Source organism: Phyllobates terribilis, unplaced genomic scaffold, assembly GCF_046119375.1.
Source record: "Phyllobates terribilis strain yellow unplaced genomic scaffold, ASM4611937v1 Scaffold_13__5_contigs__length_258822181, whole genome shotgun sequence".
Taxonomy (NCBI): domain Eukaryota; kingdom Metazoa; phylum Chordata; class Amphibia; order Anura; family Dendrobatidae; genus Phyllobates; species Phyllobates terribilis.
Window position 1 is genome coordinate 122,262,668 of NW_027362773.1, and position 15,877 is coordinate 122,278,544.

The window sequence follows — 15,877 nt, forward strand, 5'->3', positions numbered from 1 at the left end:
TAAACAAATGAGATGGGATTATATTTGTTTTTTATTAAGTTGCCTAATAATTCTGCACAGTAATAGTTACCTGCACAAACAGATATCCTCCTAAGATAGCCAAATCTAAAAAAAAACCCACTCCAACTTCCAAAAATATTAAGCTTGGATATTTATGAGTCTTTTGGGTTGATTGAGAACATAGTTGTTGATCAATAATAAAAATAATCCTCTAAAATACAACTTGCCTAATAATTCTGCACACAGTGTATATACAGTGCCTACAAGTAGTATTCAACCCCCTGCAGATTTAGCTGGTTGACACATGCGGAATTAACTTGGCATTGTGACATTTGTACTGTAGATCAGCCTGGAAGTGGGAAATGCACTGCAGCAATTTTTTTTTTTTTTTTTTTAAACGTAAAAAGTTAATTCAGAGTGTCATTTATTATTCAACCCCTCAAACCACAAGAATTCTGTTTGGTCCCCCTAAAGTATTAAGAAGTAGTTCAGGCACCAAGAATAATGAGCTTCACATGTGTGGATTAAAGATCTCTTTTGCCAGCCTTTTCTGACTATTTAAGACCCTCCCCAAACTTGTGAACAGCACTCAGACATGGTCAACATGGGAAAGACAAAGGAGCATTCCAAGGCCATCAGAGACAAGATCGTGGAGGGTCACAAGGCTGGCAAGGGGTACAAAACCCTTTCCAAGGAGTTGGGCCTACCTGTCTCCACTGTTGGGAGCATCATCCGTAAGTGGAAGGCTTATGGAACTACTGTTAGCCTTCCACGGCCAGGACAGCCTTTGAAAGTGTCCTCCCGTGCCGAGGCCAGGCTTGTCCGAAGAGTCAAGGCTAACCCAAGGACAACAAGGAAGGAGCTCCGGGAAGATCTCATGGCAGTGGGGACATTGGTTTCAGTCAATACCAAAAGTAACGTACTCCACCGCAATGGTCTCCGTTCCAGACAGCCCGTAAGGTACCTTTACTTTCAAAGCGTCATGTCAAGGCTCGTCTACAGTTTGCTCATGATCACTTGGAGGACTCTGAGACAGACTAGTTCAAGGTTCTATGGTCTGATGAGACCAAGATCGAGATCTTTGGTGCCAACCACACACGTGACGTTTGGAGACTGGATGGCACTGCATACGACCCCAAGAATACCATCCCTACAGTCAAGCATGGTGGTGGCAGCATCATGCTGTGGGGCTGTTTCTCTGCCAAGGGGCCTGGCCATCTTGTCCGCATCCATGGGAAGATGGATAGCACGGCCTACCTGGAGATTTTGGCCAAGAACCTCCGCTCCTCCATCAAGGATCTTAAGATGGGTCATAATTTCATCTTCCAACAAGACAACGACCCAAAGCACACAGCCAAGAAAACCAAGGCCTGGTTCAATAGGGAAAAAGTCAAGGTGTTGGAGTGGCCTAGTCAGTCTCCTGACCTTAACCCAATTGAAAACTTGTGGAAGGAGCTCAAGAATAAAGTCCACATGAGACACCCAAAGAACCTAGATAACTTGGAGAAGATCTGCATGGAGGAGTGGGCCAAGATAACTCCACAGACCTGTGCCGGCCTGATCAGGTCTTATAAAAGACGATTATTAGCTGTAATTGCAAACAAGGGTTATTCCACAAAATATTAAACATAGGGGTTGTATAATAATTGACCCACACTTTTATGTTTAAAATTTAATAAAATTCAACTGAGCAACATAACTTTTTGGTTTGTAAGATTTATGCTTCTGTTCATAAAACCTACTCTCGTTTGCAGTTTGAAGGCTCTAACTTATTTGCATCTTATCAAACCAGCTAAATTTGCAGGGGGTTGAATACTACTTGTAGGCACTGTATATATGTACACATATATATATATATATATATATATATATATTTATATACTGTATAGGATTACCATAATTTTTTAATATTTGCCAAATGCCAGAATAATGAGAGAGAGAGAGAGAATGTTTTAAGACATTTTTATTACTTACTGCAAAGTCAAAAGTTTACATACACTAAGATTACTATGCCTTTAAACAATTCTCGACTACCCATATGATGATGCCATGTGTTTGGAAGCTTCCGATAGGTTTTTTGACAATATCTGAGTTAATTAGAGACACACCTGTGAATGTATTTTAATGCACACCTGAAACACACTGCTTCTTTGTGTAGCATCATGGGAAAGTCTAAATAAATGAGCCAAGATATCAGGAAGAAAATTGTAGACTTGCACAAGTCTGGCTCATCCTTGGGTACAATTTCAAGATACCTGAAGGTGCCTCATTCATCTGTACATACAATTATACGCCAGTACAATCAAGATGGGACTGTCCAGCCATGATACAGCTCAGGATGGAGACGGGTTCTGTGTCCCAGAGATGAACATGCTGTGGTCCGACGTGTGCATATCAACCCAAGGACAAAAGCAAAAGACTTTGTGAAGATGATGGTGGAAGCTGGTAAGATTGTGTCAATATCCACAGTGAATTGAGTACTGTATCAACATGAGATGAAAGGCCACTCTGCCAGGAAGAAGTCATTACTCCAAAAGAAACATAAAAAAGCCAGATTAATGTTTGCAAATGCACACAGGAACAAAGACCTTAATTTTTGGAGACATGTCCTGTGGTCTGATGAAATTAAAATTTAACTTTTTGGGCATAATGACCATCATTACATTTGGAGGGAAAAGGGAGAAGCTTGGAAGCTTAAGAATAGCATCCCAACTGTGAAACATAGGGGTGGCAGCATCATGTTGTGGGGTTGTTTTGCTGCAGGAAGGACTGGTGCACTTCACAAAATAGATGGCATCACGAGAAAAGAAGATTATGGGGCATTACTGAAGCAACATCTCAAGACATCAGCCAGGAAGTTAAAGCTTTGGAGGAAATGGTTCTTCAAAATGGACAATGACCCGAAGCATACTGCCAAAATGGTAACAAAGTGGCTTAAGGATAAAAAAGTCAATGTTTTGGAGTGGCCATCTCAAAGCCCTGATCTCAATCCTATTGAAAATGTATGGGAAAAGCTGAAAAGGCAGGTGCGAGCAAGGCGACCTACAAACCTGGATCAGTTACACCAGTTTTGTCAGGAGCAATGGGCCCAAATTCCGACCAACTATTGTGAGAAGCTTGTGGAAGGATATCCCAAACGTTTGACCCAAGTCATTCAGTTTAAGGGCAATGGTACCAAATACTAATGAAATGTATGTAAACTTTTGACTTTGCAGTAAGTAATAAAAATGCCTTAAAACATTCTCTCTCATTATTCTGGCAATTGGCAAATATTAAAAATTATGGTAATTCTAATTGACCTAAAACGGGAAAGGTTTATTCTGATTTCATGTCAGATATTGAGAAAAACATGCAGATGTGTCTTTTTTATATAGTGTATGTAAACTTCTGGTTTCAACTGTATATAGATAGATAGATAGATATTATATTATTTATCTCAGATGTGCTATCACTCTGCTTCTTTCAGGTTTTCCACTAGTTTTGCGTTTTACGGTCTTGGCATGGACTTACAAAATTTTGGTGTTAATATTTTCCTGTTGCAATTTCTCTTTGGAGCCATTGATTTGCCATCTAAGCTGATTGGTGCCATCCTAATGAGCTGTACTGGGCGACGAGTGACGCAGTCTGCTTCCATGATACTGGCTGGTGTAGCGTTGCTGTGTAATGCCTTTGTACCTCAAGGTGAAATTATCTATCATTTATGTTAAAGTTCTGCATTCTGGTATTTAACATTTCTAGCTTGTAAAATCCAACTTCAAGAATGGCTACATTTTTGCTTTTTTCACTATAATTTCCCAGTATTATTTTTTATTTAAGCACTGTAGAAAAAAATCTGTATTTGCTATATGTCAAGAAGCTGCTGTTATTGATCAGTTATAATTATTGCTTTCTTTAGGCTGATTTCATACATCTGATTTTTGAGTCCAGACTGTAATGTCCGGGTTTGCCACTCTCAAGCTCGACAGCCTTTATATATGCTCAAACCGGTTCGGACATCATGGTCTGTACTCGGACTGTGAAAGTCAGAGCTGTGAAATCGGTCTTAGTATGGTAATTCCTTGTTAAAGGGAATCTGTCACCTCCAAAAACACTATCATGTTAAATCATGTCTGGAGCTGCGGCTACAGGGAGAAGATGAAATTTTATTCTCCCAGGAGCCGATCTCTTCCAGCCATCGGGGCGGTGCAGAAAGCAGTTACAGTCACCGATCACTACTCTGTCATCACTCCAAGGTACTTTGATTGACAGCTGGTTTTTAAGGTGGTTGAAAATACACCAATGATATTGATAGCCTATTCTAAGGACAGGAGCAGATGACCAGACATTCTCTCATGGGGTCTATTATGCAAATCACATCCTGATCAGAGTTTGATCAGTGTGATCCGATGCTCTCGGATGAGGAGAAGATGTCGAAAAAAATTTCTCCAGTTTGTGAGACCTTGGAAATCGGACTGCACTCAGATGTCATCCGAGTGCAGTCCAATAGTTTCCGTGCACCTTTTATCAGGGATATCAGGTTAGTGCTTTTTTTTTTAAAATTTATTCTAATTATTTCAATGCAATTTCTCTTTTTCAGAGGTGAAGATGGCACGGCTAGTATTGGCCGTGTTTGGCAAAGGTGCTCTGGCCTCATCATTTTGCTGTGCTTACATATACTCAAGCGAGCTGTTTCCTACAGTAATTAGGTAATGTCAGGCATTCATCAATAGCGCACATGGCAGCCTTGGTGAGGCTACATTCTCTTTTGCCCAGTGAGAATCCAGCATTGTAATACTTGGATTCATGCTGCCGCTAATCCTTGTCCTTCTTCTCTCTTGCAGACAGACTGGGTTGGGAGTTGTTGGCATGAAAGCTCGAGCAGGCTCCATGGTGGCCCCTCTTGTGTTGATGCTCTCGGAGATTTCTCCTATTTTCCCCCCTGCTATCTATGGCGTTGCTGCCATTATATCTGGGACTGCGGCAGTATTTTTAAATGAAACATCCAACCAACAATTACCAGATACTATAGAAGAAGTGGAAGCCAGGTAAGGTTACCACGCCCCAAAAAATGCTCTTTACTCGGTACCGGTCTACGTAATGGTAGTGGACCACATGAGGTTTCCCTTGAACTTTATGCAAAGTAAATGGAAGTAATAGTCTAAAAGAAGTTGGTGACAACTTTTTTCTTACTTATTTGTATGGGTTTTTTTTGGCTAAAAATAATTTTTAGAATTGAGTTTCATTAAAAATTTTGCAACATTGGTCTTCTATAGCCTCTGTGTATGGCTGGCTGCAGAATGGGTTAACCGAGAATCTGTCAGTGAGCTCATTCTGATGGTCCAGTGGGAGCATTTCTAACTCTTGTCTCTGTCTTTTCTGAGATCCTCTCAGCTGACTTACACCCCCACTAAAGTAGAATGTGTTGGGCAACAAAGCCAAAAATGGTGCAAATGTTTTCGAAAAAAGCCAAATTGCAAAAATTTTTTTTTTAGCATTAAAAACATGCATTTAAGTAAACTTTTTACATGCACATTTACATTATATATATATATACAGTACAGACCAAAAGTTTGGACACACCTTCTCATTTAAAGATTTTTCTGTATTTTCATGACTATGAAAATTGTACATTCACGCTGAAGGCATCAAAACTATGAACTAACACATGTGGAATTATATACTTAACAAAAAAGTGTGAAACAACTGAAAATATGTCTTATATTCTAGGTTCTTCAAAGTAGCCACCTTTTGCTTTGATGACTGCTTTGCACGCTCTTGGCATTCTCTTGATGAGCTTCAAGAGGTAGTCACCGGAAATGGTCTTCCAACAATCTTGAAGGAGTTCCCAGAGATGCTTAGCACTTGTTGGCCCTTTTGCCTTCACTCTGCGGTCCAGCTCACCCCAAACCATCTCGATTTGGTTCAGGTCTGGTGACTGTCGGGCGGGGCCAGGTCATCTGGCGTAGCACCCCATCACTCTCCTTCTTGGTCAAATAGCCCTTACACAGCCTGGAGGTGTGTTTGGGGTCATTGTCCTGTTGAAAAATAAATGATGGTCCAACTAAACGCAAACCGGATGGAATAGCATGCCTCTGCAAGATGCTGTGGTAGCCATGCTGGTTCAGTATGCCTTCAATTTTGAATAAATCGCCAACAGTGTCACCAGCAAAGCACCCCCACACCATCATACCTCCTCCTCCATGCTTCACGGTGGGAACCAGGCATGTAGAGTCCATCCGTTCACCTTTTCTGCGTCGCACAAAGACACGGTGGTTGGAACCAAAGATCTCAAATTTGGACTCATCAGACCAAAGCACAAATTTCCACTGGTCTAATGTCCATTCCTTGTGTTCTTTAGCCCAAACAAGTCTCTTCTGCTTGTTGCCTGTCCTTAGCAGTGGTTTCCTAGCAGCTATTTTACCATGATGGCCTGCTGCACAAAGTCTACTCTTAACAGTTGTTGTAGAGATGTGTCTGCTGCTAGAACTCTGTGTGGCATTGACCTGGTCTCTAATCTGAGCTGCTGTTAACCTGCGATTTCTGAGGCTGGTGACTCGGATAAACTTATCCTCAGAAGCAGAGGTGACTCTTGGTCTTCCTTTCCTGGTGCGGTCCTCATGTGAGCCAGTTTCTTTGTAGCGCTTGATGGTTTTTCAACTGCACTTGGGGACGCTTTCAAAGTTTTCCCAATTTTTCTGACTGACTGACCTTCATTTCTTAAAGTAATGATGGCCACTCGTTTTTCTTTACTTAGCTGCTTTTTTCTTGCCATAATACAAATTCTAACAGTCTATTCAGTAGGACTATCAGCTGTGTATCCACCAGACTTCTGCACAACACAACTGATGGTCCCAACCCCATTTATAAGGCAAGAAATCCCACTTATTAAACCTGACAGAGCACACCTGTGAAGTGAAAACCATTTCCGGTGACTACCTCTTGAAGCTCATCAAGAGAATCCAAGAGTGTGCAAAGCAGTCATCAAAGCAAAAGGTGGCTACTTTGAAGAACCTAGAATATAAGACATAGTTTCAGTTGTTTCACACTTTTTTGTTAAGTATATAATTCCACATGTGTTAATTCATAGTTTTGATGCATTCAGTGTGAATGTACAATTTTCATAGTCAGGAAAATACAGAAAAATCTTTAAATGAGAAGGTGTGTCCAAACTTTTGGTCTGTACTGTATATATATATACATATATATATATATAATTTGAAAAATTCAATTATATATATATGCCAGGGATTCCACAGCGACAACACCGGGGAGACCACTCTATATCTCGCCGTTGCCGTCACTCGGTCAGGATTTGGTCAGGGATCCGTGAGCACACGATCCCCACTACTCCCTATGTAGGTATCGGCAAGCGACCAGTGAGCATATGGTGTCACACCTCCGGATTCCAACGCATGGAATATGTGTATACGCCCCCCGTATGGTCACTGCCGGCTTCACGATAGCCCAATTATTATTCTCTGCCACCACCTTCCAGATTTGAAATATAATACAGGCCTGGGCGGATGCCTGCGTTCTGGTAGCATATATGGCTTCGGGGGAGGGAACAATTACAGGACAAAAGAAACAGGACTATTAAATTTTATATTTAATCCAAAAGGGAGGCAGTGTTTAGGAAAAATATATACAAGGATGTTACAAAGGAGACAATACAATACATAGGCCGTTACACAAAATAATAAGGATTAAAGAGGAAACTTACTCTATACAGTTCGCAGGAACGAATCAGCATAGGTGGAGGAGGGGCTCCCCGATTTGAGCATTATCGAATGCGATCCGTTGTTTATAGTATCTATACCCCCTGGCACAGAACCTGGATCAATCTTCCGTTGGCTCTTTTATGCCTAAAAGGAGATCTGCCCACACACCCCTGTGGTAACATCATGTGGGCTCGGGCTCCACCCTTCATGTTTTTATTAAAATAACTAACTTCCGCCATAACTTATCCCTGCTTGCTCGCAGAAGCTTGCAAGTGGCGCCATTTTTTCCATTATGAATTTGCATTTCCGTAGCGACCATGCATGGTGTACTTGCGATCTGCTATTTTTTTCTTTTGCGCCACAGCCCCCTGGAGGGAATTATGGCTATGAAAAAATAAGCATCTTGTTCCTTGGCTGACCCTGTCACTAAAAATATGGGTCCCATTATTATTGGACGTATGGAATTTACAATATTCCATATTCCTTATCGGTGCCAGCCTGACTATAGATTTCCTTTTGAAGCTCGGGAGTACATTTTCCTCATCTCACTGTAAATTATCGCAAGCCTGTGTCTAATTATCCCCTGCTTCTGCCAGGGAGAAGTACCCTCGCATTTTAATTAGGTTGTAGCACTTCTTGGCTGGCATCTGTCTACAAGGCATTTCTCAGGCGTGTGTTAATTGCATACAGACAGAGCTCTCAGCTCTCCTCTTGTGACAAATGGTGAATAAGGGAGGGGTGATGAGGGGCTTGGGGAAAAATGGTTAATATTTTCTTAATATCTCCCTGACATTTCCCTATGATCCCCGGGTTTCTCCCCGTCCTTTCCCGTTACCCCTGGAGCCGTGCTAGTCATGGGGCAGCTACCACCGACCATGTCACCATCTGGCGTGACCCTGGTCACCTGCATGAGACGACCTGCTTTCTGGTGTCCATGCCTGCCCCCTTGCCCCTAGCACTTATGCTGACTCGTTTTAGGGGATCCTCAGCAGCATCACCCCGCGGTGTGAGGTGGCTGAGTTCCCCTTTACCACAACACATACTTTTATTACACAACACATTGACATTTTTGACAGTGGCATTATATGACATATTAGATCTGGGAAGGTTGTCAGGAACATATCGGGCAACCAACCCTCTCAGATCAGTTCCCAATAGCACATTAGTGGGGAGATTCTCCGACACCCCCACTTCCCTTAACCCCCTCCCCACACCCAGTCCAGGAAAACTCGAACCATCGGTATGGGACAGCGAACACCCCCAACCACGGTAACAGTCAGGGTTTTCTCCGGAATGAATTCCTCTGGTAACACGAACTCAGGGCGGATGAGTGTACGTTCTACGCCAGTGCCCTTAAGGCCCACAGTAACGGTGTTGCCCACAGTAACCAGTTGTCAGTTCTCCCGGGCCTTGCCAACCACCCCAACCACAAAAAGAATGGCTGCAGTAGGCCCTGAGGCCTCAGGTGTGAGGTCTATCTTCTGCCTCTCCGGGCAGACTAGGCTGATGTGACCCATTTGGTCACAAGTATAGCACTTACGGGAGTCAAATGCAGTCCAGGTGCTGGCAGATGGGGCAGAACCCGCTGAGGGCTGGCTGGCTGCAACACTGGGGGTGGTTGTAGGCTTACCCCCCTTGCAGCTGATGGCGGCTGGCTTCCGCACCTCTGGTGTGCGGTTGGTCTCATAGGTATCTGTGATCTGGGCTGCCTTGGTGGCCTCTCCTGGCTCCAGGTCCAGCACAAACTGTCCACTTCCACTGGGCAAAGACGAAGAAACTGGTCCTTCACCATCAGATCCTTCAGGTCCTCAAAGGTGGTGACTAACAGTCCTCGGACCCACTGCTCAAAGTTGGTCCTGAGCCCATACATCACATCACTGTAGCTATCATATGGCCCACGTTGGAGGACTCTGAACTTTTTCCAGTAAACCTCCGGAGTCAACTGGTACTTTTTTATCAGGGCCTGCTTGACAGCCTCAAAGTCTCCATCGTGTTATCGAGGGAGAGAAGCAAACACCTCCAGAGCTTTTCCTCTGAGCCCTGCAGTTAAGTACCTTGCCCACAGGTCGGCAGGCCGCTGATGCTGTCTGCAGGCTTTTTCAAACCCTCGTAGAAATATGTCCAAGTCTCTGTCCTTCTCCATTACAAGAAAATGCTCAAGACAGGGTTTAAAGCCGTTGGTGCTGTTGGACTCACGGGTCTGTGTGGAGAATGGCTCCTTCTGGATCCAGGCTAGCTCCAGCTGGTGCTGTCGGTCAGTTTGGGCCTGTCGCTCAGCTCTCTCAGCCTGGGCCTGTCGCTCCTCTCGGTCACTTTTGGCTCGTTGCTCTGCTCGCTCCTGGAATTTCAGGATTAGCTGCAGTCATCCCTCACGATCGTCAGCGGCAAGCTGCTCCAAGGCCTTCTGCAGGTGGGGGTCCACACTACCTTGGCTGCGGGTCTGGCTGGCGATCACAGGTGGGACCCCTGCATCAGCGCCATCCGGGCCTTGACTGGCCGCCCCATCATCAGGTCTCTGCTGTCGGACGTGCTCTGCAGCACTTTGCAACAGTTCAGCAATCATTTGGGCCTTGTTTTTGCCCATGGGGTCAATCTGTCTCAGCTCACAGAGAGCAGTGAATGTGTCCTCTTACTGCTGGTGATACCAGGGCTCTCCAGGTGTAGCCATTATTGCCAAATAAAAGATAGGACAGAAAAACAAGAGAAGGGAAGGGGATGCAACTGCTACACATATAGTAATGTCCCAGATAAAAAAAATATTAAAACACTGAGTCTGATTTCCTAAAACTCTGCGCAAGAACCGTGCAAGTTTTCAGTGACAGGAATGATTGTTCAATCCAGCCACTGATGTTCTGTAATATCCCACCACTTGCCACCAATTTGTCAGGGATTCCACAGCGACGACACCGGGGACATCACGCAATATCTCGCCGTTGCCGTCACTCGGTCAGGATTTTGTCAGGGATCCGCGAGCATACGATCCCCACTACTCCCTATGTAGGTATCGGCAAGCAACCAGTGAGCATATGGCGTCACACCTCCGGATTCCAACGCATGGAATATGTGTACACGCCCCCCCCCATTTGGTCACTGTCAGCTTCACAATAGCCCAATTATTATTCTCTGCCCCCACCCTCCAGATTTGAAATATAATACAGGCCTGGGCGGACGCCTGAGTTCTGGTAGCATATATGGCTTCGGGGGAGGGAACAATTACAGGACAAAAGAAACAGGACTATTAAATGTTATATTTAATCCAGAAGGGAGGCAATGTTTAGGAAAAATATATACAAGGATTTTACAAAGGAGACATTACAATACATAGGCAGTTACACAAATTAATAAGGATTAAAGAGGAAACTTACTCTATACAGTTCGCAGGGACAAATCAGCATAGGTGGAGGAGGGGCTCCCCGATTTGAGCGTTATCGAAAACGATTCTTTGCTTATAGTATCTATACCCCCATGGCAAAGAACCTGGATCAATCTTCCATTGGCTCTTTTATGCCTAATGGGAGATCTGCCCACACACCCCTGTGGTGACATCATGTGGGCTTGGGTTCCACACTTCATGTTTTTATTAAAATAACTAACTTCCACGATAACTTATGCCTGGTTGCTCACAGAAGCTTGCAAGCAACACCATTTTTTCTGTTATGAATTTGCCTTTCTGTAGGGACCACGCATCGCGTAGTTGCATCTGCTATTTTGTTACTTTTGCGCCACAGCCCCCTGGAGGGGATTATGGCTACAAAAAAGATAAGCATCTTATTCCTTGGCTGACCCTGTCACTAAAAATATGGGTCCCATTATTATCGGATGTATGGAACTTATAATATTCCATATTCCGTATCGGTGCCGGCCTGACTATAAATTTCCTTTTGAAGCTCGGCAGTACATTTTCCTCATCTCACTGTAAATTATCGCAATCCTGTGTCTAATCATCCCCTGCTTCTGCCAGGGAGAAGGACCCTCGCATTTTAATTAGGTTGTAGCACTTCTTGGCTGGCTTCTGTCTACAAGGCATTTCTCAGGCATGTGTTAATTGCATACAGACAGAGCTCTCAGCTCTCCCCTTGTGACAAATGGTAGATAAGGGAGGGGTGACGAGGGGCTTGGGGAGAAATGGTTAATACTTTCTTAATATCTCCCTGACATCTCCCCCTCTTTGAGGTGGCGTAGGGGCTGATTTACAGGTCACCCCTTAAGCCCACCTCCTGACCCACCCTCCCTGCTGATCTGACAAGCCGTGGACCCAACTGGCCCACTACTCTGACCGACTGGGGATCCAGCTTTCCGATCACCCTGACCGGTTCAGGATACATTTTTCCCACACCTCTGCCAGGCTATGGGTACCTTCCTCCCATACTCTTGACAGACAGCTCTCCTCTTGTGACAAATGGTGGATAAGGGAGGGGTGACGAGGGGCTTGGGGAGAAATGGTTAATACTTTCTTAATATCTCCCTGACAATATATATGAAAAAAAATAAAAAAATTATATATATACAGTAAAGACCAAAAGTTTGGACACACCTTCTCATTTAAAGATTTTTCTGTATTTTCATGACTATGAAAATTGTACATTCACACTGAATGCATCAAAACTATGAATTAACACATGTGGAATTATATACTTAACAAAAAAGTGTGAAACAACTGAAAATATGTCTTATATTCTAGGTTCTTCAAAGGAGCCACCTTTTGCTTTGATGACTGCTTTGCACACTCTTGGCATTCTCTTGATGAGCTTCAAGAGGTAGTCACCGTAAATGGTTTTCACTTCACAGGTGTGCCCTGTCAGGTTTAATAAGTGGGATTTCTTGCCTTATAAATGGGGTTGGGACCATCAGTTGTGTTGTGCAGAAGTTTGGTGGATACATAGCTGATAGTCCTACTGAATAGACTGTTAGCTGCTTTTTTCTTGCCATAATACAAATTCTAAGTAAAGAAAAATGAGTGGCCATCATTACTTTAAGAAATGAAGGTCAGTCAGTGCGAAAAATTGGGAAAACTTTGAAAGTGTCCCCAAGTGCAGTTGCAGAAACCATCAATCGCTACAAAGAAACTGGCTCACATGAGGAAAGGAAGACCAAGAGTCACCTCTGCTTCTGAGGATAAGTTTATCCGAGTCACCAGCCTCAGAAATCGCAGGTTAACAGCAGCTCAGATTAGAGACCAGGTCAATGCCACACAGAGTTCTAGCAGCAGACACATCTCTACAACAACTGTTAAGAGCAGACTTTGTGCAGTAGGTCTTCATGGTAAAATAGCTGCTAGGAACCCACTGCTAAGGACAGGCAACAAGCAGAAGAGACTTGTTTGGGCTAAAGTACACAAGGAATGGACATTAGACCAGTAGAAATCTGTGCTTTGGTCTGATGAGTCCAAATTTGAGATCTTTGGTTCCAACCACCATGTCTTTGTGCGACTCAGAAAAGGTGAACGAATGGACTCTACATGCCTGGTTCCCACCATGAAGCATGGAGGAAGAGGTATGATTGTGTGGGGGTGCTTTGGTGGTGACACTGTTGGGGATTTATTCAAAATTGAAGGCATACTGAACCAGCATGGCTACCACAGCATCTTGCAGCGGCATGCTATTCCATCCGGTTTGCATTTAGTTGGACCATCATTTATTTTTCAACAGGACAATGACCCCAAACACACCTCCAGGCTGTGTAAGGGCTATTTGACCAAGAGGGAGAGTGATGGGGTGCTACGCCAGATGACCTGGCCTCCACAGTCACCAGCCCTGAAACCAATCAAGATGGTTTGGGGTGAGCTGGACCGCAGAGTGAAGGCAAAAGGGCCAACAAGTGCTAAGCATCTCTGGGAACTCCTTCAAGATTGTTGGAAGACCATTTCCGGTGACTACCTCTTGACGCTCATCAAGAGAATGCCAAGAGTGTGCAGAGCAGTCATCAAAGCAAAAGGTGGCTACTTTGAAGAACCTAGAATATAAGACATATTTTCAGTTGTTTCACACTTTTTTGTTAAGTATATAATTCCACATGTGTTAATTCATAGTTTTGATGCCTTTAGTGTGAATGTACAATTTTCATAGTCATGAAAATACAGAAAAATCTTTAAATGAGAAGATGTGTCCAAACTTTTGGTCTGTACTGTATATATATATATATATATATATATATATATATATATATATAAATTATAATACATGTGTGTGTCTGTCTCAAACTCCTCAATCAGTCTGTACTCCTAGTATCTGTATAGGTACATAAACTCAACAATCATTTTTTTCATTGCAGGTCTAAAAAGAAAGAATTACAAAAGGTCATCTATAAAGAAGAGGTGCCTCTTACCCAAAGCCAGAAACAGCATCATGTGCAAAAAAGACATCTGATAGACACTGTGTGATTACCCCAATATTAGGACTCTCCATAAGATTGATATTAGAGGATGCGGACACCTTTGAGGGACAAATTCTTTACTCAATACATGTATTTTGTGCTGATGATCATTTTTTCAATTGGGTTTCATTAAAAGCTTTGCACCGTTTGGCTTTTGCAGTCTCTTTTGTTTCCATGAATATTTGTTGGCTCCAGAATGAGTTATCGAAGTGTCAGTGAGTTCGGTCTGACGGGAGTTTGTAACAGTTTTTTCTGTCTTTTTCTGAGCTCCTCTCAGCTGATTTATGACCACAAAGTTCAGCTCAACCTTCATGTGCCCATAATTCAGCAGAAGTAGATAGAGTTACAAACGCCTATCAGAACGAGCTCAATGACGGATTCTTAGCTAACTCATTCTGCAGCCAGTACACAACTGTGCAAAATTGCTATTGAAACCCAATTGCAAAAATGATTTTTAGCTAAAAATGCATATATTTAAGTAAAAAAATGCCTTGAAGATGCCCATAGCCTTTAGGTCACATTCACATGTTCAGTATTTGGTCAATATTTTACATCAGTATTTGTAAGCCAAAACCAGGAGTGGGTGATAAATGAAGAAGTGGTGACGTGTTTCTATTCTACTTTTCCTCTGATTGTTCCACTTCTGGTTTCGGCTTACAAATTCTGATGTAAAATACTGACCAAATACTGAACGTGTGCATGTGGCCTTAGGTATATAAAACGCAGGCAGGACGAGATCCATACAGGTTCTGACTCTAGATTTAACAGGAATATTTTCATCCACTGACAACAAACAGTGATCTTAAAAAAAGTTTCAAGTTATAAAGTTACACCATTTTCACCATAACATGAGAAAACCCATCCACAACTTATTTTTGATACTATACAGATGAGCAGATGACATTTAGCACCACAGATATTTTTTTTAGCAGAAATTTAATGCAACATTTTCCAAAAGTGGTAGTTTGGATAGGTTTGGGGTCTCTAAGGAAGATCTCAGCCCCCTCATACTGAAATTCGGTGGTGATCCCAGGTCATAGAATTCATCGATGTTCTCTTCTGACACATATTTGACATTTCTAAAAACTTATTTCGGTTGGAGTTCTCCTTTCAGTCACTTTTTTAACACCGTAAAAACACACTTCCAAGTATTGCACATGGAGAACTACCTGCAAACCTCTTATGGCGGATGACACCGGATATCCAAGCTGTTATGGCGGCATCACTATGAATTAAAGGGCTTAGTGACAAAAACGTATGCGGCGCCATTTGGTCACAGAATAATTTATAAATGCAAATTAAAGTGTAAATGTAATTAGAATATTTATAACACAATATACTTTTTTTTGCCAAAATAAACTCCAAGCAAATAATGCACTTCCGCGGCACGGCTGACAGAAATTATGACCTATGGAACAGTTATTTTCTGAGTCATATTTTATTATTCTGTGTCAGAAAATGACACAAGTTTATTTCATGTTACAAAATGTCACTAAAGAATGTCAATTATCAGATGGGTAATGGCACTTAAAGTCAACATCATATACACAGGCTCGGTCTAACATTACTTTAACTAAGTAAAGAGAACCGTAGAGTTAAAATTAATAAATCTTTATTAGAATCGCTTAAAACAATCTAAAATAAAAGAGTGCCCAGTAGGGGGGGATACCTCTCTATCCTATGGAATTACTATATTATTGTTATTTTCATTAGGTAGAAAACAAATTAAATGAAGTCGTCAAAGTCACGTAACCTCCCTGTCCAGAATATAACATTTATTAATGTGCCCAAATAGTCACTTTGCTGGA

General features: G+C 42.6%; 1 protein-coding gene across 1 annotated transcript in view; it reads left to right on the plus strand.

Annotated features, from left to right (window-relative positions):
* Positions 1 to 15,642, plus strand: part of LOC141174584 (solute carrier family 22 member 6-A-like) — a 61,928-nt gene extending 46,286 nt beyond the window's left edge. The window contains exons 7-10 of the mRNA XM_073659526.1: positions 3,467 to 3,681; positions 4,577 to 4,685; positions 4,821 to 5,024; positions 13,968 to 15,642. Of these exons, the coding sequence (XP_073515627.1) occupies positions 3,467 to 3,681; positions 4,577 to 4,685; positions 4,821 to 5,024; positions 13,968 to 14,076 (637 nt within the window). The 3' untranslated portion in view covers positions 14,077 to 15,642. The remainder of the gene's footprint in view (positions 1 to 3,466; positions 3,682 to 4,576; positions 4,686 to 4,820; positions 5,025 to 13,967) is intronic.
* The last annotated feature ends 235 nt before the right edge of the window (positions 15,643 to 15,877 follow it).